Source organism: Podarcis cretensis, assembly GCF_951804945.1.
Source record: "Podarcis cretensis genome assembly, chromosome: 3".
In the NCBI taxonomy this organism is placed as follows: Eukaryota; Metazoa; Chordata; class Lepidosauria; order Squamata; family Lacertidae; genus Podarcis; species Podarcis cretensis.
The window spans coordinates 67,377,314-67,404,010 of NC_137172.1; the positions used below are offsets into that span (position 1 = coordinate 67,377,314).

Genomic DNA, 26,697 nt, shown 5'->3' on the forward strand with positions numbered 1-26,697 from the left:
TGCGTAGTACCCGGATGGCTGCGGACGTAGAAGTGGACGGTACCAGTGCGACTTCCAGCCATTTGGTGTAGGAGTCCACCACTATGAAGAATGTTTTCCCCTGAAAGGGGCCAGCGAAGTCCACATGCAGTCGTGACCATGGTGCTCGGGCGGACTCCCAGGACTGGACTGGGGCCCTTGGGGGATCTGGTCGGGATTCTTGGCAGGCCTGGCAGTGTTTGACCCAGGCCTCTATCTCTCCGTCAATCCCCGGCCACCACACATAACTCCTGGCAAGGGCCTTCATTCTTACTACCCCAGGGTGTGTCTCGTGTAGGGCTGTGAGGACCCTTTTTCGGAGGGGCTGGGGAACAACGACCCTGCTTCCCCATAACAGGCACCCCTTGTGGGCCGACAGTTCATGTTTGCGGGTTGTGTAGCCGGCGAATTCTGGCCCGGGGCTGCTGCTGGGCCATCCCCTCCACACCCAGTCCAGGACCCGGGAGATGACCCTATCTTTCTTGGAATGGTGTGCAACTTCTTGTGCCTGAATGGGGCGGTCAGGAAGCAGCTCCAGGCTCATAACCTCTTGTGCAGGTGCTGGGTCAGGGCCTGTTTCCGGTAGTGGCAGCCTGCTGAGGGCGTCCGCATGGCCCATCGCCTTCCCAGGGCGGTGAATCAGTGCATACTGGTAGCTGGTAAGGAAAATTGACCACCTGAGGACGCGAGGAGACAGCACTTGGGGGGTCTGCTTTTCGGGGGCAAACAAGCCAAGCAACGGTTTGTGGTCAGTCACCACGGTGAAGGGCCGCCCGTACAAGAAATCATGGAATTTTTTAACTCCCTTCACGATTGCCAGACCCTCCTTGTCAATTTGTGAGTAGTTCCGCTCAGTTGCGTTGAGTGTCTGGGAAAAGTATGCCACCGGTACCTCTCTTCCATCTGGGAGTTGGTGTCCCAGGACAGCGCCAATGCCATAGGGTGAGGCGTCGCATGCTAGCACCACCGGCAGCCTCTCGTCGAAGTGTGCCAAGACCGAGTTTGAGACAAGCAAGTCCTTGACTGCCTGGAATGCGGCCTCCTGGCGCTGGCCCCACACCCAAGGGGCCCGCTTGTCCAGGAGTCTGTGTAGGGGCTCCGCTACCGCCGCCTTGTGGGGAAGGAAGGAATGGTAAAAGTTCAATAGTCCCAAGAAGGCCTGAAGTTCAGTCTTGTTCTTGGGCGCTGGGGCATCACAAATGGCCCGTACCTTGTCCCCAGTCGGGTGGACCCCTTCTGCGTCCACCATAAATCCCAGAAAGTCCACCTGGGGCACTCCTAGTAGACATTTTTCCCGCTTCACCTTGAGACCTGCTGTCTGGAAACGGTGCAGAACGGTGCGGAGGCGGTCCTCAAACTCCTCTGGTGTGGGCCCGGCAATCAACACATCATCGAAGAAGGGGGTGACGCCAGGAATCCCTTTAAGGAGAGAGTCCATTAGATTCTGGAATATGCCTGGTGCCACGCTGACACCGAATTGCAGCCGCTTTACCCTGAATGCTCCTCTGTGCGTCACAATCGTCTGTGCCTCTGCTGTGGCCTCATCTACTGGCAGCTGTTGATATGCTTGGGCCAAGTCCAGCTTGCCAAAAATTTTCGACCCAGCCAGGGTGGCAAGGACATGGCTGACCACTGGCACTGGGTATGCATGGGCCGTGAGGGCCTTGTTTATAGTACATTTGTAGTCTGCGCAGATGCGGACTGAACCATTAGGCTTGACAGGTGTGACGATTGGGGTTTCCCAGGGGGCATTAGGCACCGGTTCCAGCACTCCTTGCTCCATGAGCCGGTCCAATTCCTCATCTATACGGGGTTTCAGGGCGAACGGGACCCGGCGGGCCTTGAGCCTGACCGGTCGTACTGCGGGGTCAAGCTGTAGAGCAATGGGGGGGCCCGTATACTGTCCCAATTTCCCATCGAAAACCCCCGGAAATTCCTTGCATATGGCGTCCACGTCCACTTGTAAGCTAGTGTGGTTCACCCCGGTGACAGCTAGCCCCAGTGGTCCAAACCATGACAATCCCAGTAGGCTAATGTAGGGGCCCTTGACCACAAGTAAGTCCAGTTGCCGCGTCCGCCCTCGGTATTGCACCCTGAAGGTCCCCACCCCCATTGTGGGGACCTTACGTTTCTGGAAGTCCCGGAGGGTGAATGGGGCCGGCCTGAGTTTGGGACCCCCAGTAGGACACAGTTTCCTTAAGGTCCTTGCCGAGATTATGGATAGAGTTGAACCCGTGTCAAGCTCCATGCGGCATGGGGCCCCCTCTATCTGTACCTCTACATAAATTTTTTCTACGTTGGGGTGGGGCAACTGGTATACCTGGAAGTCCGTGAGCTCCGTCGAGTTGCCTTGGTGCGTTGGGCCCCGGGACCTGGGGTTCTTGGATTGGTCATCTGATGCCTGGCATCGGGTGGGCCGAGCCCGACACACCCGGGCGATGTGTCCCACTTTTCTGCACTGCCTGCACTCTGCGTTGCGGAAACGGCAGGTCCTCCTCTCGTGACTTTCTCCACAGCTTGCGCAGTTCCCTCCTTCTCGTCGAGGCAGCTGTGGTATGTGGGCTGCTTGAGTGCGCTGCTGTACTCGGTGCACCTCCTCCCTGTCAGATCCTGAGTCGTCGGTGAGGTCTTCGTGGTGGACCCTCGGTTGGGATGGCTGGCTCGGCCGTGCCTCTTGCGTCGACCTCTCGGCAGCTTCCGTTGCCAGGGCCTCCTCCAGAGCGACCTGGAACGTTAGGTTCTTCTTAGCGTAGAGGCGTCGTTGCAGCTTCTCATCCCTCAGGCCACCGACGAGGCGGTCACGAAGCATGTTCTCCAGCTCTGAGAAGTTGCAGAACCGGGCGGCTTGGCGGAGAGAGGTCACAAACCCAGTTATGGTTTCCCCAGGGGCTTGCCGCTTTGCATAGAAGGCATTTCGACGAGCTACCACTGAGGGCTGTGGCGAAAAGTGCCCCTTCAGCTGTTCCATTATTGTTTTGTATGGAACAGTAGCAACGTCTTCAGGCGCAAGGAGAGCCCGGGCGATTTCAAATGTCTCCTCTCCGCAAACGCTGAAGAATATTGCCCTCTTCTTGGCGTCTTCTTCATCGGTGACCCCTTTGGCTTCTAGGAGGAAGGTGAAACGGGAGGCGTACGCTTCCCAGTCTCCGGATGCTGGGTTGAACGGCGAGAAGCTGCTGTCGGTTGCCGTTCTGAGTTCCTTGTGTCCCGGAGCTGAAGCCTGGATACACGGTGCGAGGCAGCGGTGCGGCAGGTGGCGGTGCTGCGGTGCTGTGTGTGGCAGTCAGCTCAGCGGGATCCCATCCTCGTCGCCAGTGAAATATACTCAGAGTCGCAAAGTGATTTCATGCTCTTTATTCAGCTCATAGTGGTGAGGAGGAATGAATGTCCCCTCAAAGTATCTGCTTTATATACATTATTTACACAATGGGCTGCACATGATTGGCTAATTCCGGAATTCTACTGTAAGCCAATCAGGTTGTGGATTCACTTCAATCTGGAGCATGACTGGGTGGTTCCTGCCAACCAATCATACTGCTGCATTGTTCTAGGACCAATCAGACTGCTGCATTCTGAATCCTATTGTTCTAGGACCAATCAGACTGCTGCCTTTTGGATCCTATTGTTCTAGGACCAATCAGACTGCTGCAGTTTGGATCCTATTTGACTCAGTACATAACACCAATGTACATATGTACTGAACATTTTCTTTCTGTTATAGCTTTAACAAAACAATCCCAATGGGTATGATTAACATGGAAATAAAGATGCCCTTTAGGTACTGCAGTTGCAGAAGCTGCTGTATCTAGTAATATTTCAATGTTGCAATTAGAGCTGAACAACCAGGTGGGTCTACTGCCTAAGCACAGAATTACACACAACTACATGCTAGTAGTTTGGCTATCCATCATTTTCTTCTCCCCACTTTTTTTTTTACTTCTGTATGATCTGAGTATGCAAATTAATATAGTGCCTGTTAAAAGGATAATTGGGACGCAGGTGGCACTGTGGGTTAAACCACAGAGCCTAGGACTTGCTGATCAGAAGGTCGGCAGTTCGAATCCCCATGACAGGGTGAGTTCCCGTTGCTCAGTCCCTGCTCCTGCCAACCTAGCAGTTTGAAAGCACATCAAAGTGCAAGTAGATAAATAGGTACCGCTCCGGCAGGAAGTTAACAGCGTTTCCGTGTGCTGCTCTGGTTTGCCAGAAGTGGCTTAGTCATGCTGGCCACATGACTCGGAAGCTGTATGCCGGCTCCCTCGGCCAATAAAGCGAGATGAGTGCCGCAACCCCAGAGTCGGTCATGACTGGACCTAATGGTCAGGGGTCCCTTTACCTTTAAAAGGATAATTAATATGACTCATAGACCTTAATCTGCCAGTATTGTTGCATGCTCCCGAAAGCTATGGGTTGTATTCTAAGCAAATTGTTCCAACAGCACAAGGATTTCTATTTTTGCAATGGAACTTTATTCCCATCTCTCCCCCCTCCCACTATGCACCCCTGAAATTTGTTCTATGGGTTCATCTAACCCTCTGGAGCAGGGCGTGTACAGGGGGGAAGAGTCTTCTTATGCTAACACAATTATTTTGTTGAATCCCAAAGCTAGTTCCTCTTTTCCTTCTAACAATCAGGGAAAACTGGCTCAGCTCTCTTCTGAGCCATTGCTGCAATCAGAGTACCCATAACCCACCAAACACTTGTCACTCACCATTGCCTCCCATCAAAGTGCTTCCCTTTCTGCAGGCCATCAAACAAGGGAAGGGGGGAGGGAGGAGAAGGACTGACTACTTTAGGACCCAAGAAAACAACTGAAGATATATATATATATATATATATATATATATATATATATATATAAAGTTAAACTCAGAAAGAGGCATGAACAGTGCCAGATTTATGTATAAGCTAAACAAGCTATAGCTTGGGGGGGGGGGGGAAATGTAAAGGGGAAAAAACTGGATGTACATTTCCAAAATATAAGATAAAAAACAAATAGAATAAAATCTATATGCAGCAACTGTGGCAAATGGCTTCAGATACCTATTAGGTCCATAAATGACCATATAGCATATATTCTACACAAAAAACAGCAACAATTTGTTGTTGACAAAGGAGAGCTGGACATATAAAGGGCCCCATTACCTTCAGTAGCTTATGGTCTCATCTGGCCCTGGGGATGAAAGATTACCAGTATATACTTACACATACGTACATAGATAACCAAGTTTTTTTGTGGCTAGATACAATTTTAAAAAACACACATGAAAACGTGCTACAATCCACTTTTTTTTCCCTTGGCACAAATTATTCACACACAGAGAAGTAGACACACATACACAAATGACATACATATTTCTGTACAAATAAAAGGAGAAATAATAAAGATGGCTCTTTGAAAGGTAGTTATTTTAAAAATGTCATTTCCCTGGTTTTATACAAACATCCTGAGTTCAGATGATACCTATGATTATGTTAGCAATTTGAACTGCAAACATTTTACGAGGTTATTATTTTATGAATTTGTTTTTATTCCCAACCAAATGCCCCCATTCTTGGGATACCAAGGAAATTATAACTACAATGTTAAGTATTGGATACTTTTTTATGTTTGTATCATTTCAAGGCATCTTTCTTGAATCAAAATGTTCCTTTGAAGGTCTTTGCAGGATAGTGGCTGATAAAACACCATATGTTAGCATTGAAGAAATTGTGAAAAAAGTTTTGATTGGATCAACACAACTGCAACATCCCTGCTTCTATTGCTCTAAGGATATAAAAGTAGAAAACCTGACCATCAAACAGGGTGAGAAGATCATATTTAACTCTGTGGAAGTCAGCAATGGGATATTGACTGTACACTGTAGATTAATGAGGGATGGCCAACTCCATGCCTTTGTATTGCCAATTTCACAAGAAGGTGATTTCTATGAATGGGAAGATGACCAGACTTATACCCTGAAAGAGATTGCCAAATGGAAAATCCCAAAGAGCAGAAGTCGGAGAGTGACATTTACTCATATCTGCAAAGCTAGGAACTCTACCAACTTGCTTCCTCTGGATTTTGATGGCTGCATTGTTCTGACACCAATATATGAAGTACAAGCAGTGATGAAATGTAAGTTAATTACTGTCTTTGTCAACTATCTCTGCCTGATTAACAACATACTCAAAAGTGAAACTTAAAGATTTACAGATCAGTTTCAGATGTTGTTTGCAGTTCCCTCAAAATATCCTGAGAACTGTAGAGTACTGGAAAATGGAGCTCTGGAAATTGGAGGTTTGTAGGGGATAAACCACTGCTCCCAGGAAATGTGCTTTAAAGCTATGGTGTGTATACAGCTTCTGAATTTACCATATCAGAATTTACTGTGTGTTTGCAGCTGTTTGCATTCTCATTTAATTTGCATGGACCATTCAACGTTACCTTCAAAGAGCATCAGTCTTGATGCTTCTGCCCTGTAAATACCTGATATTGGGATAGTCCAACAACTTGGGGGAAATTAGACTGCAAATTCTTCACTCAAGGTCTCAATTTGTTTTGGTGTTTTTAGGTGGGTGGATCAATCATTACTTCCTGCTACTTCCCTTAAAGTGCTTTTGTTTCTTTTCTGGCTATGCTCTTAACTATTTCTGGTGCTCTCCTGAATGGAAGAGCATAACCCTCAGATTTGCACAAAACCAGAAAACTGCACAAGTAAATTGCACAAGTAAACCACATTTTAAAATTCTGCACCACATATTACAGAGCAATCTGGAAAGTTTGTACAGTACTGAGAATTTACAATTGCTTTCATTTATTTTCCAGCCATGATCTTAAGTATTTCAGGTGTGCTCCTGAATGGAGGAGCTTAGCCTTGTATATCTTTTGATTCCTTGGATTTGCACAAAACCGGAAAACTGCAAAAGTTTGTGCTGAGAATGAAAAACTAGATGTCAGGGAGAAGAGTTCTAACCTAGTCTTCCCCCTGATAGACCTAAAACAATTTGAATAAATGACGGTTTTATGGCTTACTTTGATCCATTGTTCATTTGGGGGTGGGGGGTGGGGAGCAGTGATGTGAAAATCCCTCCCACCTTCTTTTTCTTAACCCAACGGGGACAAGTCCTTTTTGAACATGTAACAAAGGTCTATTTTTATTTTTAAAAAATTAAATGTCTGAAGTAGATATAAGTAGGGTCTTAAAAAAAAAATTCTCAGGTGTTCTATGGATCTTTTAAAGTGACTTTCTTATGCTCTCAGAAAAGATTCTCTCATTCTCCTTGGTGCTCATTCTTTTATAGTTCCCTCTGTGTAGCTTTTCCCCACCCTCCTTTGCCCTTTTCTGTGTTTAACCTTGAGCTTTGGTGCTAAGAGTTTTCTTTTAGATATTTTCTTATAGACAAATTCATGGAGCCTGTCAATGGCTACCTTCACTGTCAGAGGCATTGTGCCTCTGGAGAACAATTGCTGGGAGTCCCAGGTAGATAGAGTGATACTGTGCTCATATCCGGCTTGCATGTTCCCTGCAAGTATCTGGTCAGTATCCTGTGAGAAGAGGATGCTAGAACAAATGGGCCACTACCCTGGTGCAGAAGGCTGTTCTTATGTATTGGTGGGGATCATAAGAGCCACAGTTCTCAAAATAATATGGAAACATAGAGGGTGGATGTGGAGTTGTAAATAAAGGTGCACAAGGAAGAAAAGGGAGAACCTATGATGTAGAGAAAATATATAGGAAAACTTGTTCCTGTATCATTCCTGAAAGGTGCTGTGTGCCTCACTTGTTTCCTTTAAGGCACCAAGTTCAGGTGACGTTGAACATGTGGCTATTGATCCATAATGTGAAGGACATCCTGACATCATTCTATTAGGCATTTCTCCATTCCATGCTGCAGGCTTCACTGTCCTGGTCCACATATAATACTAAGTCAATTCCTGCATTCCTGCAATGCAGGGTGACCCTTGGGGTACCTTCCAACTCTATGATTCTATGAAACATATGGACTACTAGAGAGGAGGCCATGAGCTCTTTGCTGCTCCCCACTCCTCAGTCATTCTGCTGCTGTGCTCTGATAAGCCAAGCCAAGCCATGTTTTGGCTTAGCATATTACCTAAACCTGGGCTCATGGTTTTGCTTCCTCCAGACTAGGGGTGGATAAATCTCCATTTTGGGTTCTCTCACTTTTTTTCATTTTTCCAGTCTTAAGTTCAGTTCTCCATATTACTCTTATCTGTTTGCAATTTTCTTTTTTTTTCTTTTTTAAGTTCCCATAAAAATGCATTGGCTTTTTAGTGTGAATTTATCATAATATGCACATTTTGTATATACAGAATCACATTTTGACAAAGCAATTTTCCCAATATAATGCATTTCCCCATGCTATTTTTACTAATACATGCATATTTTTACACCTTAACTGCCTGGTGAACTATGCTCCGAAATTCAGAGAAGTAAGAATTTTGAAGGATGATTGTGTTTCAGTTCATGTTGTTTCAGAAACTGCAAATAAAATGTGAATTGAATTGAACTTCTCTCCCATCCTTACTCCAGACAAACCATGAGTTGTAACCAATGTTAAACCATGGCCGAGCCCTACCATTAGACAGAGTGAGGTAGTGGCCTCAGATGGCAGATGTTGGAGGGCTGAAAGTAGCAATGAAGTGTTGGAGGACAGAGCTGTGAGTGCCACATGGCCTTGTATTCCCAGAGCTAGGCTGTTCAGGCCCTGCTTGCTAGAATCCCCAAGTCATCTGGTTGGCCACTGTGAGAACAGGATACTGGACTAGATGGGCTATTGACCTGATCCAGCAGGCTTTTCTTATGCTCTTAGTGCTGCTCTCAGATGTGGTGGGAAACACTGTTCCATCCCATGTGTTGAAGTAAGATCCAGCTGTCTGTCTGGTTGGCTTTTAAATGTGGAATGTGGTGGTGGAGATGCCTCAGGCAACAAAAGGTCTCTGACTTGCATTCATCCTGACGTAGAACAGCTCCCATAAATTGTGTCTTTCCAAGTCAGGAAATCAGGCAGAGGAACCAAGACATTAACAGAACAGCAATATTCAGTTTGCCCTACAACACAGTCTAGGCCATGGTGACTGAAAGACGTCAACAGGAAAGAGGCACACACACACATCCAGAGAGTTTCAGGAAGCGAAGGAAGTGGGTTTTTGAAAGACACTGGTTTGCTTCACAGAGCCCAAAGGTTTATAAATATGCAGTTCTGGTTTTAGATGAAGGTTTTTATTCAGCTTTTCACCAAAGTTGAGAAGCAGGGCCTAGGCCTTAAATTTAAGTTTCAGCTGTTTGTCAGATACAATAATATTGTTTCACAGCCCTGTGTCCTAACATATGCTTCGCTAGCTTTCCTATTTCCAATAATATCCATGTGTTTCACTGTGCATTCAACATAGAAATCGCAGAGAATATTTTCTAAACAACTTCTACAATGTGCTGTTTAGAAGCAACTCACTTTCATGTGATAGCGATTTGCTTTCTGAACTGTGAAAAATGGATTCCCACATTTTCTTTGAAATACTATATATACGCATGAGATGGCTGTATCAGACATGGCACACATTCTGTAAATAAAACAGCTGCTGTTAAGAGGGACTAATCAATTTTTAGCTGATATCCAGAGCAGCAATGCTACTTCTTCACATCAACCCAAGTGCAAACCATACAGAAAATGTGGATTTGCAATAACCATGCCAGTCTTGTAAGCCTCAGCAATGTTGCTTAGAGTGGGCTCACTAACTCAAAGCTCAAACTACATCAGAGCTGAGAGAAGGGCTCCTCCAATTTCTCACCTGGCACAGAGTCCCCTCTCTCTGGCTTTTCTAATGGCTCATTACCTTCCCTTTGTCTTTGGTAAATGGCTGATCTCCCAGGTGATTTCCTGAATACAGGAAGCTGGTTCAGACTATTGTATTTGAATATTTTGTTGGAAGCCGCCCAGAGTGGCTGGGAAAACCCAGACAGATGGGCAGGGTATAAATATATTATTATTATTATTATTATTATTATTATTATTATTATTATTAATCAATATCATTATTTTATTTTAACACTTTGCTAAATCCACTGTCTAGCAACCAATTTTAACATTCCAAGCATTGGTTAAGTTCCAACACCTATAAGACCCAGTGGCCCCGTGGCTGCTGGAGCCTGCTTAAGGACTGCCCCCAGTATTAGGACTGGTCCCCACCACACAAGACCATTTTGAGCAGTTTATCTCACCCAATTCAGCAGAAGCCTGCTTCTCTTTTGGCTGCTCCTCTGGTGCCTTTCCCATCAGCGCTGGCTGCTGCTCCACATGCAGACGTGCTCTCAGATTTTCTTGCATGTTCTCACACACCTCCAGTTCTTCCTGCTGCAACCCTTTTTCCTGGCACCTCCATAGGCACTGATTCAGCAGGCACCAAACTTCAATTCCTCCTGCTCTCCCTCTCCCACAGCAGAGTGGCAAAATCAATCAGAAGCTCCTTGGTTCTAGGCAGCCCATCCTTCTCTGATGTGTCATCTTGCCCCTTGCCTTCAGCTACTGACTGCATCCCTTTGTAGTTTAAGCCCCTGAGCTGCCAGTCCACACTCTGAATCGCTTTGGCCACCCAGTGCCAGATTATCAAATAGGCAGAGTAGGCACCAGCCTTTTAAGGGCCCCGAGACAGCAGATCAAAATAATATTGATTTGATCTTGAAAGAAAATTACAATCAAGCTTTCTAGTGTTATCCCACTAGAACACATGCACGAGCTCCCCAACCCTGAGATTTCGACTGCCTAGGGTTTAATCTGCCACAGGGTTTAATCTGGCACTGTGCACACCCCTTCCATATGGGTGCATAGGAGTCAACTCCTAGGGGACAAGGTCCCTTCTGCCCCCCTAAAATACTTGAGGCCCCCCAATGTTGATGGGCATTGTCACTCAAATGGGGGGGGTGCTGTGTCATGTGATTGATTATGCAGGGTGGGGTACCTGCCCCAATATTTTATGCAAGTTGGCACCCCTGTATTTGTGCCTCAAGGCCGGGCTCCTGGGTCATTCTTAACCCCTTATAGCATCTCATCAGGCATGGCTCTCACCTCTCATGGAGTCACATTTTTCTCTCCAAATTTAAGGAGGCCTCTCATGTACTCTGCTTGCAATTGCTTCATTTCACTGAACCACTGGTTCTGCTACTCCATCTGTCACTGGTTCTGCTGGAGCATCAACTTGAACTGCTCCAGGGATGTTGCTGTTTCTCCCTCCATTTTGACTCAAGCACACCTGGCTCTTGGGCCCTTCCTCCAGGAAGCACACATCTTACTCCTGAAACCAGTGTTGCAAAATGACAGCATTCTCATAAGTTTTGAGCTGAAATCATTAAAGGGATTATACAGTTAATACACTGAGAGCCTCCTGAAACTACTAACGCATATGTAGAAGAAATTTGTATTTTTACATAGTAGACCTTTGCACAACAATATCAGTTAACCCGATTTTTTTTCTCTTTTCAGTTCAAAAAGAGACTGTTTACTTCCTTTCAGATTTAGATGTTGAAGTCAAAGACGTCACTGACTGTTACAATATTCACAGTTTCCTTCAACCATTGTCCATGGAAGATATTTTGGAAAGGACGTGCAATGAATTTCCTATCGTTGTTGCAGTAAATGAAGGCTCAGTCAGAAATAAGCAATCATATAATATTTTGTGTCCTGGTAGAGAAATAGTCATTTACAAAAAGTGCCAGGCAACACGAATCTTAGCATCTGAGATCAAAGGTGATTCCTATAAAAGGCACTTTTTAATTCCTACCAGCTATAAAGGGAAGTTCAAAAGAAGACCACGGGAGTTTCCAACTGCCTATGACCTAGAAATAGCAAGGAGTGTGAAGGAGAAGCTTCATGTTGTAGCTACCAAAGCTTTTGAGTCACCTTATGAAGGGCTGTCTTCTGTTTCTATTGGAAACCAATTTTTAATTCCAGAGTGTCAACTAAGTGAAGTTGTTGATCCGGGGAAGAAGAAAGTAGAGAATGCTTTGGCCTGTGAACAAATTCTATCACCAAACGAAACCCACAAGAGTATACTTCTTCCAATGTGCATGGAAGGGGGCTTTGTTGAACTTGTCCATGATAAGAAACAGTATGAACTTCTGGAGCTTTGCAAATATTTCCGTCTTCCATTTAAAGTCAAAGTCTCCTTAAGGGATCTTTCCATCCAAGAGGATATTTTGGCTGGTATACCATGTCTGCAGCTTGAAGAAAAAATAACAGATTCGTACTTGTTAATCAGCACTTTCAGCAACCCCACAGAAATCTGGGAAGCTCCTGTGCATCGTTTAAATATGTCTTTCCAGTTGCTGAGCAAACATGCAGAAGATATTGTGTGTTTCCCAACAAAGTCTATTGTGGAAGAGATTACGGAAGAACAGTACTACATGATGAGAAAATATGGAAATCAAGCCACAAACCCACCTCCCAGACCTCCTAAAACCCATAAAGTTGAAGAGTCCAAGGCATATTTTCTCACTGTACCGACCCAAAGTGCTTGCAGTACACCAGGACCTAGAAAGGTAAGAAGAATGTTGTGTCTTTTACACATCCATAGCTAGATATTGGGCATAAAACAGTAACCCAGTAATAATAATAATAATAATAATAATTAATTTTATTATTTATACCCCGTCCATCTGGCTGGATTTCCTCAGCCACCCTGGGTGACTTACAGTATTACGTGGAACATCCAACAGAAGGCTATACCCCTTCATTCCTTGTTCCCTCTAGCCCAGCCTTACTCTCACAATCTGTAGCTAACCATTAGTTTTGACACAGAAAGAGGCTGATATTTTTGGACTGTTCACTTTTATGTCTAAAGCTCTATTTATTTCCATGGCTAATATTTAAGGCTAATCTGCACTTCAGGAAAAAATGAGGAGGAAGGCTAGGACATAACTCTTGCTTTTGATGTGCTAGATTCCCAAAGACAGCATTAAATATAACACCAAATACATCATTGGCAGCCAGTGGTTCAGTGGTGAATTCAGAAGCACAGGAGAGCATTGTGACAGTCCCATAGTCGAAGGAGAATCTGTATCCATGCATCCAAGGAGAGTCCAAGAATGCAGGCAACTGTGTTAGTCAGTTATGCAATTCTGTGACAGTGTTGCCATTTAAACTGCTAATATATTTTAAAAGGAAATAAGCATTTAGTTTTTAAAATATTTTTATTCCGTTTTCATAAAATGTACAACACGCAACCAACTCAGTAGCACTGGATACATTTTCTGATGTATTGTTACGAAGAAGCGTTTTGTCTCTCTCTTTATTTCCCTCCTTCTCTGAGCTTCATTCAGAAACTGTAGCTCTGTGAGACTTTCGATACCATCGGCCATGGTATCCTTCTAGAGCTGTCCAAGTTATGCACATGTGGCACATCTTTGGTGTGGTTCTGGTCCTTCTTGCATGGTCATTTTCAGAGGGTGATGTTTGGGGAGTGCTCTTCAGCCTTGTGGAGCCTTCAATATGGGTTTCCTTAGGGTTTAATATTATCTCTCATGCTGTTTAACATCTGCAGAAAACTGCTAAATGGGGTCATTCAGAGTTTTGGACTACATCGTCAGCAATATGCTGATAGCATATTGTACAGCTCTACTTTTATTGCAAATGTGGCAGTGGTTGTGTCTTGCCTCAGTGATGGACTGGATGAGAGCCAATAAAATGAAGCTCAATCCTGATACAACTAAGAAACTGTATAGTGACTGGTTTTCTAAACCAGATGGATGAGAAGTTGCCTGCTCTTGATGGGGTTATACTTGCTCTGAATGAGCAGGTATGCAGCTTGGGCATACTTCCAGTTCTTTTGCTGTCAATTGAGGTTCAGGTAGTCTTGGTGGCATGGAGTGCCTTCCATTAGCTTTGGCTGGTGACCCTGATGCGCCCCTGTCTGTACAGGAATAACCTAGCCTCTGTCGTCTGTGCTCTGGTAAACTCCAGGTTATATTACATGTATGAACCAGCCTGGACCCTGCAATCATCAACTGAGGCCCTTCTTCATTTGCCTCCTCCATGAGAGATCTAGAAGGTGACAACATGAGAATGGGCCTTTTATGTGGTTGCTCACCCCAAGGAGGCTCACCTGGCACCTTCATTAAATATCTTTAGGTGCCAGGCAAGAACATTCCTCTTATCACAGGCCTTTGGCTTATTAGCTAATTTGTGGCCTTTTAAATTGAGATGGGGGTTATTGTTTGTTACTATGGTATGTATTTTTGTACTGCAATCTGCCCTGTGATATTTGGATGAAGGGTAGTATAGAAATCTAATAATTAAAATAAAATGAAATAAATATGGTTAAGGAAGGGTGCTGTGTTCACATGTAGTATCAAGCTATAGGTAAAACAAACCATGGCTCACAAGTCAACAACAAACCATAGCTTCAGCATATAGCTTGTTGGAAGAAGGCAAGCAATAGTTAATGCTATAATGTTCACAATGTTATATGTGAACCAGGTCTAAGGCTTTTTAATTTTTTAAAATAATAATAGGCACAGGATGGGGAAAATCTTCATGGGGAACTCTAAGCTTAATAGTAGCACAGGGAGACGTTTTCATGGGAATGGAGATGGAGAGGGAAGGTTTAAACTTTCTTTCTCCATGTGCTGTAGACCATATAAAAATTGGGAAGGGTGTCCACAAACAAGCTATTAGATTTCTAAGAAGCCTGACATAGTTGTTAATGATACATTTAGTGTTACATCCAGTTTGACCCTTAGTACACAGAGTTTCTGACACCACAACCACCACCACCACCTTTAAAAATGGAAAGTCCCAATATAACTGTATCACAATTATTTTGAATAGGTAGATTCAGGCCCAGAATTCACAAAAGTAAGAATAAAATATAGCTTTGTGCCATTGTAAATGGTGGGTGAGTAGCTTAACAGGGTTAATTTGCAGAAATGTGAATGGAGTACTTCCATTTTACTTGTGTACAATGAAAAACAATAATCAAAACATTAATCTTTTATATTCAAATGAAGCTTGTCTCGACCCCATAGTATGATTTGCATGTGGTCTTTCAACAAAGATAAATCAGAACTGTAGCAGGAGTGCAATGTTTTCCTTGAGTGTAAATGAAGCAATTAAAGTTTGCTTTGACACAACAAAAGAGTTCACTGACAGTGACATTATTCTGAAATTCAACATGTTTACCAGCAGTGAAGCTGAGTGCTTCATAAATCCCCTCCTCACATATCTATTTGCTTTAGTATCTGTATATTCGGGGGAGGGAGGGCTGCTTTCAAAAACCGTGCATCAATTTCATTAATATTTAACTTTGTTTACATCCTCTCTCTAAAGCAAGAAATACAGTACATACTTCAGTGTTCATAGGCAACCTTCTGTATTACAATTAAAAAAACGGAACACATTGTTTCATCTCATTTTCAATGCCTATGAAGAAAATCTCCAAAACAGTCATTTATCCAATTCTCTTCTGCGCCATGAGTCAGTAGCTACCCAGTGTCAATATAAACTCTTAATCCAGATGCTAGGAGCATACTCAACCCATGTCAGGAACAACCAAAACTTGGACTAGAAGTATCCTAGCCCATGCTTGAATGCTATTTGTGATGAGACACTTGAGGTTATAGAGGAGCAAAATTATATTTCTGGGGTTCAGTGTGAACCCCCTAAAATAAACCTGCAAATCAACAGCCCAAAGGTTCTTCTGACATCTCCTTGTTTTAAATAGGTCTGGGTTGCCTGCTCAATAGTCAGATTCTAGCCTTCCCTGTGCATTTCCTAAACTTGCTGCAATCCTATGCTTGATTCCTTCTTTCCTTGGTTGCCTTCTGCCTGCCTGTATTCAGGGTAGGCATCTAAAGAGACCTGTGTGGCTGCATAGGGAACTTACAGATGAGCTGAGATTTAAGAACGGCATGTATAAGAAAGGGGAAATCACAAAAGAAGAGAAGCCAAGAGTAGCCAACAGGTGCAGGGAGAAGCTCAGGTGGGCCACAGCTTAGAATCAGTTCAGGCTTGCAAGAGAGGTTAAAAATAATAATAAAGGTTTTTTCAGCTATGTTCGAAGCAAGAGGAAAACAACTAAATAGTAGGTCCTCTGCACAGAGAAGAAAGAGAAATGCTTTTGGGAGACAGAGAAAAGGTGGAACTGTTCAACTCCTACTTTGCCCCTGCTTCACCCAAAAGGAAAACAGTGCCCATCCTGGTGATAACTGAATAAATGATGCAAAGAGGGAACTGCAGTCCCAAATAGGAATAGAGGTGGTAAAGGAACACCTAGCTACTTTAAAGAATTCAAATCTCCAGGACCTGATGAGCTGCACCCAAGGGTCTAGAGGAGCTTGCAGATGTAATCTCAGAGCCTCTGTCTATAATTTGAGAATTCTTGGAGAACAAGTGAAGTCCAGCAGACTGGAGGTGGCAAATGCAGTCCCCATCTTCCAAAAGGGAAAAGAAGAAGGTCCAGGTAATTAACAACTAGTCACCTTGACATAAATACCAGGAAAGGTCCTAGAACATGTAGATATAGGTGGTAGTAGGGTTGATGAGATGCAAACACACCAGCAGAACCAATCTGGTGCTCCTGCTGTTGTGTTTGCACCACAGTGACCTTGCCATCTCCTCCCTCCTCCTCTACCTCTCATTAAGCAACAGTGATGCAACCAACTAGGGGTCAGGTGAGTGACAGCCTCTACCATGCCACCACCTACTGGTTTTTACTACTAATTTATTTGGAAAATGTATTCCCAGTTTCAAAGTACATGAACCTAAAAGATAAAGCCATTCCTTATCACCATGTAGTTATATGATCTTTTCACATCTATCCACTGTCCCTGCAAACCCTTGTATCCTTTCATCATCACCCTTTCCACCTTATAAGAAAAACTACAGTAGCAAACCAACAGCTGAAAGGCAGTCTTCTCTTAACAGATGTGATGGCTTCCAGAGTACCATTCCATCATCCCCCTGAATTGTGAGAGTTCCAAAGAATTCAGCAGAGCCATATTATCTTTCTTTCTTCCCCCCTCTCTTTTAATCTTAAAAGAGATTGGGTTGTCAATGGGTTTATACAGAGGTGTCACAACTCTGCGCAGCGAAGGACGCATTATTCTTACTTTAAAGCACACATCTAACATCTATTAGCCAAAGCGAGAGTTTAACTTGCACACAGAAGAAAGAAAAGATTCCCCTATGAGTTATTTTGAGAAGCTAAGTTGGAATTAAGTGGCGCCTCTGCCTTATGGCAACTGTCTTCACAGAGCTGAATCTAACTTTAAATGAGTCTATAGAAACTGCTAAAATCACAGCTGGTATGTGAAATAAGGCTGAACAAAATGTGAGTGCCAGTCTGCGACAAAGCAATGCCACTAAGATGCTAATAAAAAGCTCCCATTGAAATAATTACTCCATGATTTTTACATACAAACGACGTGACGAAGTGTAACTCCACTAGCTGGAGCACATGGAGTTTTGTTTGTTCATACCAAGTGTCCCTGTTGAAGCTACCAGGGGAAATGACTACAGCTGTTATTGTCTGATGATAGTAGTAAAAACAGTAACAGTATTGTGCAGTTATCTACAAAATAGGGCGTTGAAAGTGGATTGGAAGAACAAGGATTCAAAACATTGAATATACTGGTGCTTTATTTCAATTTGTCCACACTATATTTCATATTAAAGAATCCAGTCAAGGAAAACAGACATGCATGTCCTGGATTTCAATTTTTCTAGCTTTAAACATACACTGTAAGTGTGAGATAATGGAGACCAAAATAGTTGAACTGATGGTATGGTTGCTGTGCTATTGTTATGCGGTTTGCTATCAAATTTCTGTTAACACAACTATCATATTGCGGGTATGCCTTAACTTGCAAGACCTGCCCAGAGTTGTGGGCTTGATAAAGGCACGTTAATAGCTCAAGATATTCAGGTGATATTTTTATGGTTGTTACCTTATGGGATTATTTTGAAAAGGAGGAGGGACTAAGGGGTGCATGCCCCTCTTTTCAGTTATGATCACCTAGTATCTGGGACATTTGAATGGTATGGCTAAAAATCGTCATCATCCAATCCAGTAAAATTGTTTCCCATTAAGCCAGTTTTTGTTTTTTTAATGTTGATGGTTCTTACTATTTTGCTATGAATCATGTAGCATTTACAGTTTTAAATAGAGTCACACAAACTGTTAATCAGTTCTGGGCCAGAAGGCCAGAGTTGAATGGCCTTTCAATATGTACATTCACAGACACATATCATAGATACTCCATTTAAAACCAGCCTCTCTGTGTCTGAGCAGTCAATGAAGCAACTACCTCTGAAGTCAGATCCAACTGTAATGAGTGCTTGGATTGAGAGCGAAGTTAGTTAATGTCAAATCCATGATGAATTAAGGTTTTTCACTTATAACTCTAAAAAGAATACCACTTGCACATTATTTGTCAATAACTTAACACCTTGATATTTTCTTTTGTCACAAATTTCTGGGTTCCATTCTTAATAGGTTTGAAAACAGTCTCTCTTTTCCACTGCTCATTTTTCTAGAGATGATGAAGTGGGAGAGATGATTACAGTGAGAGCAGATGGCCTAAAATAGAAGATATTTCTGAATTCACCTCAGGTGATAGTGGCTGAAGAGCAGGGATGGGCAGATCAATTGCTACCTAAGCCATGTAAAGTGAATGTATTCATTCATAAGGCCCTTCCATCCTTCTTCCACATTAATCTCTAATTCCCCCCCAACAAAAAAATACAAATTTTCATTTATTTAAGTTCTACTTTTATACTGCCTATCCAACAGCATGTCAAATTCAAAAATATCATGCAATGTTTACCAACAAAATAATATATACTTTTAAAAAACTTTTAAAACAGTATTTTGAAACAAATACAGTGAAACCTCAGTTTTTGAAGGTAATCCGTTCTGGAAGACCATTCAAGTTCTGAAACGTTCGAAAACTGAAAACTCAATAGCCGACAGCTAGGCCTCAGGATCTTGCACTCAGCGGAAGCTGCGTGGCATGTTTGACTTCCTAGGCGTGTTCGAAACCAAAACATTTACTTCCGGGTTTAAGGTGTTTGAAAACTGAAATGTTCATCAGTGGAGACATTCAAAAACTGAAATGCTTGTCAACGGAGATGTTCAAAAACCAAGGTACCACTGTAAAGTAGTAGCATATAAACAACAACACAAAGCCCATGTGGGAAACTTTAACACTCATTCAAATAAAGGCTATTAAAAGCTCCAGGGGGAAGAGGAAAGTCTTCACCTGGCAAATAAGAGAGAATATTGTAGGGGCCAGGCAAGCCTATCTGTGGAAGCCATACATGCAACATTAAATATAGAAAACAACAATAAGAAGAAAAACAGAATACCCACAGCAGCAGCATTTAACCAGAATGATGTTTTTAAGGGGTAGTTATCTCAAGCCCATCATTTATGCAAACAGCAGTCTTGAATGAGCAAAGATGTCAGATGAGAGAAGCTATAGGTACCCAGGTGCTATCCTAGTGCTCATCATTTGCCCTTCACAGTGTATGTACAACACACCTCAGCTGCTGTCCAGAGCTCGGACAGTTCAACCCTGCTATTCTGTTACAAAGAGAACTGCAGTATGGAACGGAACTGAGCGGCAGTTATTATTTATTTATTTAAAAATGTAGATGCCGCCCTTCGATTCCACAATAGTTTACAATGAAGACAATTCAGTGAACCATAAAATAAACAAGGCAACATTTTTTTTTTATGCCTACATCTGGAGTGAGATGAAATGAAGGGTGCTGTTTGATAAACCTGACCTATCCATCTCTTTATTCTTAGTCTTTAGTACTCCTTTATTTTAAAGCTATAATGGGGTTGCTATATCTTGGAGAACAAAAAAAGAGGGCAGCCCAAGCTGGGAAAAGAGGTGCACAGGTGTGTGGGGCTACCACTGTGCCCACACACCTCTTTCCCTGGTTCAGGATGGCAATGACCACGGCGTGCAGAGCAGCCTGAGCCCAAGCCGCTGTCATCCCGAGCAGAGGTGGGACTCCAGCTCCTACCTGTTCTCTGCTGCGACAGCCTTCCCCCGCTGCAGCACCTCCACTTCTGGGGCACAGCACCCTCCTGAACATGCACATTTCCCCCAAACCACCTAGCCCCCCCCCCAAAACAACCCAAACCTGGACATTTCCTTTAAAATATTAAAATCCGACTGGATGGGCATGTTGGCCCCCCAAAAGAGGACATGTCCGGGTTTTACCAGATGTATGGCAATGCTAAGTTATAAGTAAACGTTGGCCTGCTTTTTCTTCCACAGTCCTCATTTAATTCTCCTTTCTTCTGACACTGGCATAGGTAGATAATCGCCCCCACCCCAAAGCAAAAAACTCCACAACTAACTGTAATAGATAGAGTGAGTGTCGTGCCTAAGTGTTATAGTGTACACTTACTACTTCTTCCTCAGGAGCTCTCTTCTAAGTATTTTTGATATTTTTCAATAGTACACTCTTGTATCCCTTCCGGGCATCCTTTTAATTTAGCTATTCAAATTAACTCCTGGCTGTCAAATGTCTCGAGACTCACAGCTACATCAGTTAACATTATCTAAATGTTCATTTAAGCCTGTTTTAGTCACATTTGTTCTGTTATCAACTCTTTTTTACATCTGTTATTAATTCCCTACAGGAAACATTCGGCTCTTTGATTTCACACTGGCAATTCTCTTACACCCAGCATCCTGGCAGCTAGAGCCTATCATGCCTCTGCTTCATTTGAAAAAGGGAACTTCAATGATATTTAATGCCAATTTCTGGGCTATATTTAGTATCAGGAACATGTTCTGATGGGCTACCCTTAATGTAAAATAGGTGGAGAATATTGCCCTAAGAAAGGGCTGTTTAAGAGTTGGAATTAGAAAATGTCTGCCAACTGCAATGGAAAATGGACTTTGGAGAAAGTTTCTTTATATCAGATGGCTTCCTTGTTTGTGATATCTATTGGCTGATAATATTGCTAATGTCTGCTGCTGGCCAGCTTATTTTTCTGATTTCTTTTGTCAGACAGTGCTGCTGGTTAATAGAGTGGATGGTGAAGGCTTCCTCAATGAGAGTTAATGGTTACAAAATAGCTGGATCGCTCTTGAGTGCTTTGAATGGGAGAACCTAACAGAATTTGAACATAGATAATTTGACAGTTGACACACTTTCCTCCTGAGCTATATGTGCATGAAGAAGCAGGCGTTTGGGAACAGAGCCCATGAGACTGGGTGGGGGGTGGAGAGGGTGAGAGCTGAAAGGCACCTGGGTTTGGAGGAGCGAGTATCTCTCTCTGCTGATCTGATGTGGGATAGTGGCCCTGCTGCCTGGCAGGAATATGCATGCTGTCAATTCTCCTCCACCTATGCTCTGCTTGCATATTAGTAAAGAAACAAAACATTACAAGAACACTGTTAAGTCCCCAGTGCGCTCTCCTTTAAAGGATACCCAAATTAGCACTGCCACTGGAAGTTGGGGAAGTCTGGAGCATGTAACTATATTGTTGTAGACTTTTCAGGATCCACTGCTAAAAAAACGCTGTGCCTGTTAATTGTGTAGATTTGATGGCACATTGCCTCTATTTTCAGACTGCAGATATCAGGGAACTATATGACTTCCAAATAGCATGAAAATTATCGCCTTGCTAGCTTATAGGAAATCCCAAGGCCTCTTTTCAAGCAGTGAAATACTGCCTGGCACAGAAGTCAGAAGATCCTCTTTGAAACAGCAGGGGATTGTACAGATGTATAAATTGTAGTTTGGATGTTCCTTTAAAACTAGATATAAAAGACTCCACTACAGCCCACCTTTTGGATAAAAGACTCTGCCTGTCAGAAATGCACAAGGGAGGTATTTAAAACAAAGAGGAATATATGTGTCCTAGTACTGGAAAGGAATTGTGCATTCAACAGGGGGAAATGACTGAACTAGTACAAGTAAGTATAACAGCAAAGAGCAAAGGGGAAAGATGTGTTATCTTGCTTCCTTTCAGGTAAAAAGAGAAATCTTTATGACTTATTTGTTGTGTCAGAAAATAATCTGTGCTGGGTTGTGACATGATGATGGACCGGGGGCGGGGGGAGAGAACATACATAGATGGTGTCACACCTTTTGTGTGTATGTTATGTTTTGTATAATGAAATCTTGTGAAAAGAAAAAGCCGTGCACCATTCGTTTCAACTATGGCTGGTGAGAAAAGCCATTTTGGTGGTTCAAAGTAGAAGGGCTTTATAAACAGTGAGAAGAAGGGGGTAACACTGCCCAGGACCTGTGAATATAAATGCCAAGATACCTAAACAAAATGTGTTCACAACTGTATTACCGGTCACAGCAGGGTTGGAGACTGAGTACATTGAGTACATACCTGAAAGACTTCATACACTCAAAGCAACAGTGGCCTCGTGCATACATAATGGGAAACTCCTTACGTCTTCCATTTTGTTTCAGTTTATCTGAACCCTTTATTTTGAAGTTAGCTAGTTTTCACTAACTTTGGCCAGGTTTGGATATTGCAACTGTGGGTTTGGAGTGAGGATAACTTCAATAGATGTAATAAGGACTTGGCAAGTAGCCAAAACTAAAGGTTCCAACTCATTCTCATTCCGCTATGAAAGCCAGCATGCCTAGGGACGGGACTTTCTATCACAGGCCACATTCACTACAGCAACAACCTGTGCTTAGTCTGGCATAACATAAAGCTCCCAAATTCCTTGGAATTATGTGGCAGCTGATCTCTGTATCATACCACCTTCAGTGTTCTGAAATCTTCTGCCTCCAGTCTGAGAGAGTTTAAGTGCTATGTCTCTCTGATCATCTTCAGCTAGCTTTTTTCCACCTTCCTATTCATGATTTGATTTGAATTATTATTTTTTTAATTTAGAAAAGCAAATAGTAATTTCTTTCTGGCTTTGTAGTTTTACAAACTCAATCATCAAAATCTTCCATTAACATATTTATCACATCTATATTCTGGGAGAATGATGAAGGCTTTTCTAGAATTAAATTGATAAAATGTATATTGTTGCTAGTGACTTTTACTGCAACTTTCCTTTACCTTCTGTAGAACCTGCTTTGGAGACTATTCTTCTCAAACTTTGTATACATATAGAGTTTGTTTAGTAAAAAAATAAAAACCTGGACTGTGCTGCCCAAAGCTAAATTTCCTTTATAGAAAGAATAAAATGGAAAATAAATGCAAGCCTGCTTGGAAGAGTAAATTGCCAGTAAAAAAATCAAGATGCAGAATTTCATTGACACTATTAAAACTTTCTTAGGGTATCCTCGGAGGCAGGCTTGCTCCGCTCTACCCATTTTCTGTTTCTTCTTCACTCTCTCCTGTCCTCATGCCCTGCCATCCTTCCCTTGTTATGCCTACTACCTTTCTCTTCCTCTCTCTTTGTACCAAGGCAGTCCAACACATGACCCAAGAACCACATGCAGCCCTCAAGGCCTTTTTGGCAGCCCTTGGCAACATTTGATGCCACCCCCTCTGCAGCCTCAAACTGCCTTTCCAAAGCCTAAGCGAGACCCTGGACTTTGGGAAGGAGGCCTGAGGGCTCCAATGGGGTCCTAAAGCCCTACCATCTCCCTCCAAAAGCCTAGTTAACACTTTCACAGCTTTGGGAAGAAGGTGGAAGAGCTCTAGGGCCCTGCCAGAGCCTCATACCTCCTTTCCAAAGCCCAGTGCCTTGCTTACCCAGCTTTGGGAAGGCAACATGAGGGCTGGGGGGGGGCGGGAGGCATCACATTTTGGCCTCACTCCCCTGCCCCACACACAACAAGAAAATTTAATTCAATCTGTGGCCCCAGGTTCCATATCAAAGTACTTTTGCAGCCCTCTTGGTATGAAAAGTTGGACAGCCCTGTTTTATATTATACCACTCCAATTGATTTTTCTGTGGTCTGAGGACCCATTTCTCACTCCATTGATCCACAAGGACATTGCACTCAGGCTCTGTCAGTGTAGCTCAGCTTCACTCAGTGTGCCCCAAGAAGCATCTAGATGAGGTGTGGTTTTGCCAAGTGTGCCATGCGTTACCTCCAAATTATGAAAACATACCTGACCTGAGGGTGTGGGGATTTGGTTGGGACACCAAAGTGCCACAAAGCATAGCCTAATGCGGCTAGCACCTGTGGGACCAACTTCATTTTCTTTTCTATTTGTTGCTTTAGGTTGTCTTTTTTTAAAAAAAACAAAGACAGAGAGGCAAACATGTGAGAGAAGGAGAAAGACAAGGGAGACTGAAACTAAAAAAGGAGAGAAAGTGGGTTGCAGGTTAAAGCTGAAAGTGGATGCTGGGTTTGAAAAGGTTGATCTGACACCACCCAGGGAGTGCTTGTGACTATCTGCATGGATTTTATGTAGGCATTCTGCGATCATTTGATAGCCATGCTTTGTATGGACTGAGCCTATTTCCCTCCCTGTGAGTATCACAGGCAAGGAATACTAATGAAATTACTAATGGTTTTATGAGAACTGGCCCTTTCTTTTTGTGCCTCTGTAACTGTGGGGGAGTGAACACAATGCTAGAGTAATCTTACAATCTGTTGCTTTTGATGCTGCTGTGTGCTATTAATGGGTTATATAAAGTGAAATCAACTGAGGTCTACAATATTCTTGGATTATGCAGAGAGGGATGTGTGTGTGTTTATAGTTCTCATTCTAAAAAGTAACAATAATTTCCACTTAATGATTTTAATGGACCAGCTGGAATTAATATGTTGCTTAGCAAGGCATGGAAAGGATTTGGCAGGAGGAAATTCAGAGACTAAGAAATGGAGAGAGAAAATGCTAACACTGTATGTATTATTATATAGGCATTAGGAGAAGTGTCTGACCTGATTAGTTCCAGTTTCTCAGCTCATAGGCCTCTGCTTACAGAGGCTGCCTGAAGAATTTACATATTTGCAGTATCACAACATAGTATTGCTTTGAATTTGGGGTTAGAGTCTTGACTTGGTTGGCCACAATGCAATACAGAACTAAGCATGCTTAACTTTGTTTTGGATTGCATCCATTGCAAATCAGTGTAACAGCAGAAGAAAGTGATGGTGATCATACGCACTCAATTTTATACTTCAGTAGGGCTGTGTATTTGGATTTGGCCAAGATTAAAAATAAGGATATTTCACATTCATATCTGAAATTTAAATCATGCATCTGGCTTAGGTAGCATCTCTCTCTCTCTCTCTCTCTCTCTCTCTCTCTCTCTCTCTCTCACACACACACACACACACCATTTCAGCTAAATTTAATCATGATTGAGACTAAGGGCGGATCTACACTCATGGTTTATAATGTTAAAGAAGGATTAAGGAAGGATTTTCATAACTTAACGGACACATTAATAATGCATTATTAAAATGTGACACCAGAGGGTGCTACAGAGGACCCTGAAATAGGGAAACTGCGTTGTTACTGACAAAACAAGGTAGGAACATTTTTTATTTACCAGTATGCCCTGTGATGTGATATATCTAATATCATTCTAACAATGTTTAAAAGGTCTGTGTAGATCCAGCCTAAGTCTTACTGAGATAAGGACGGATGAGGGGAAAATTCTGTTTGGTTGAAAATTTAATGCAAACCTACCTAATTTGCACATCCCCAAACAATAAGTGAATCCTATTGCTGTCACATGGAGGGTGGATGCTCCACATGCTCCAGAGGCTAGACCCCAAATGAATAGATTCAAGTTACAAAAAAGGAGATTCTGACTAAACACCAGGAATAATTTTCTGATAGTAAGAGTGTCTGACAGTGCAACAGACTCCCCTAGGAGGTGGTGGACTCTTCTTCCTTGAAAGTTTTTAAGCAGAGGTTGGTGGCTATTTGTCATGTATACTTTAGTTGAGATTCCTGCATTGGAGAGGGTTGAATTAGATGACCCTTGGGGTCCCTCCCAACGTCTGATTCTGTGATTCTATATTCAGACCAGTTTCTTTGAGAGACTATTGGCCTTACTTGAAGAATGAGATGCTTCCAGGGGCCGGGCAGGAGCCGGGCGGACTTTGGCTGGATGTAACATCATCCAAAAGGAGAATAATAGGCCAAAGTGGGACTGTGCATGGTTGAGTTTTGATTGGGCTGGATCTGGATAGAGATCATTGACTTTCTCTATGAGCTGAATCCCAAAATTATGGCTTGTGAGATGAGGCTTCCCTGCAAACCTAAGAAGGTCTGTTGGAGCGTTGCATGCAAGCAGATCCTCATCTTCACACAAATGGCAACCTTGTTAAATGGTTCATTTGAACACATATGTTTGCTTGCTTGCTTGCTTGCTTGCTTGCTCTACGGGTCAGTAAACAATGAAAGGGTGGTTTTCACTGGGGAAATGGTGTCCAGGAAAAGGGTTAAACTTTCACTCCTCCAGTACTATGTTCTTCATCAGCTTCCCACCCAATGCTCTTACTTACATACTGGCCCAAATATAAGCCGCGCCTGAATATAAGCCATACCTTTAAAATTCAAGAGGGGGGAAAGGAAAAAAGACAATACATGGCGACGACCACATGGTCCAAGCAAAAAATTGCAGCCCTAGAGGACCCGCACAATGCACTGGGAAATGATGGGGGCTGCCAAAGGTGCCCTGACACTCCCCCAGAGTGCCAGCCCTACACGGTGCAGCTGGGGGAGGTTTGCGTAGGGCAGTGGCGGCGGCAGCCCACCCAGGCACCCAC

At 43.2% G+C, this 26,697-nt stretch overlaps 1 protein-coding gene and 1 long non-coding RNA gene across 2 annotated transcripts in view; one reads left to right on the forward strand and one right to left on the reverse strand.

Annotated features, from left to right (window-relative positions):
• The window catches only part of THEMIS (thymocyte selection associated), a 69,048-nt gene that overhangs the window by 16,578 nt on the left and 25,773 nt on the right, over positions 1–26,697 (forward strand). The window contains exons 3-4 of the mRNA XM_079970774.1: positions 5,678–6,136; positions 11,497–12,551. Of these exons, the coding sequence (XP_079826900.1) occupies positions 5,678–6,136; positions 11,497–12,551 (1,514 nt within the window). The remainder of the gene's footprint in view (positions 1–5,677; positions 6,137–11,496; positions 12,552–26,697) is intronic.
• Positions 1–26,697, reverse strand: part of LOC307213102 — a 41,835-nt gene that overhangs the window by 6,517 nt on the left and 8,621 nt on the right. The gene's annotated exons all lie outside the window — the stretch shown is intronic.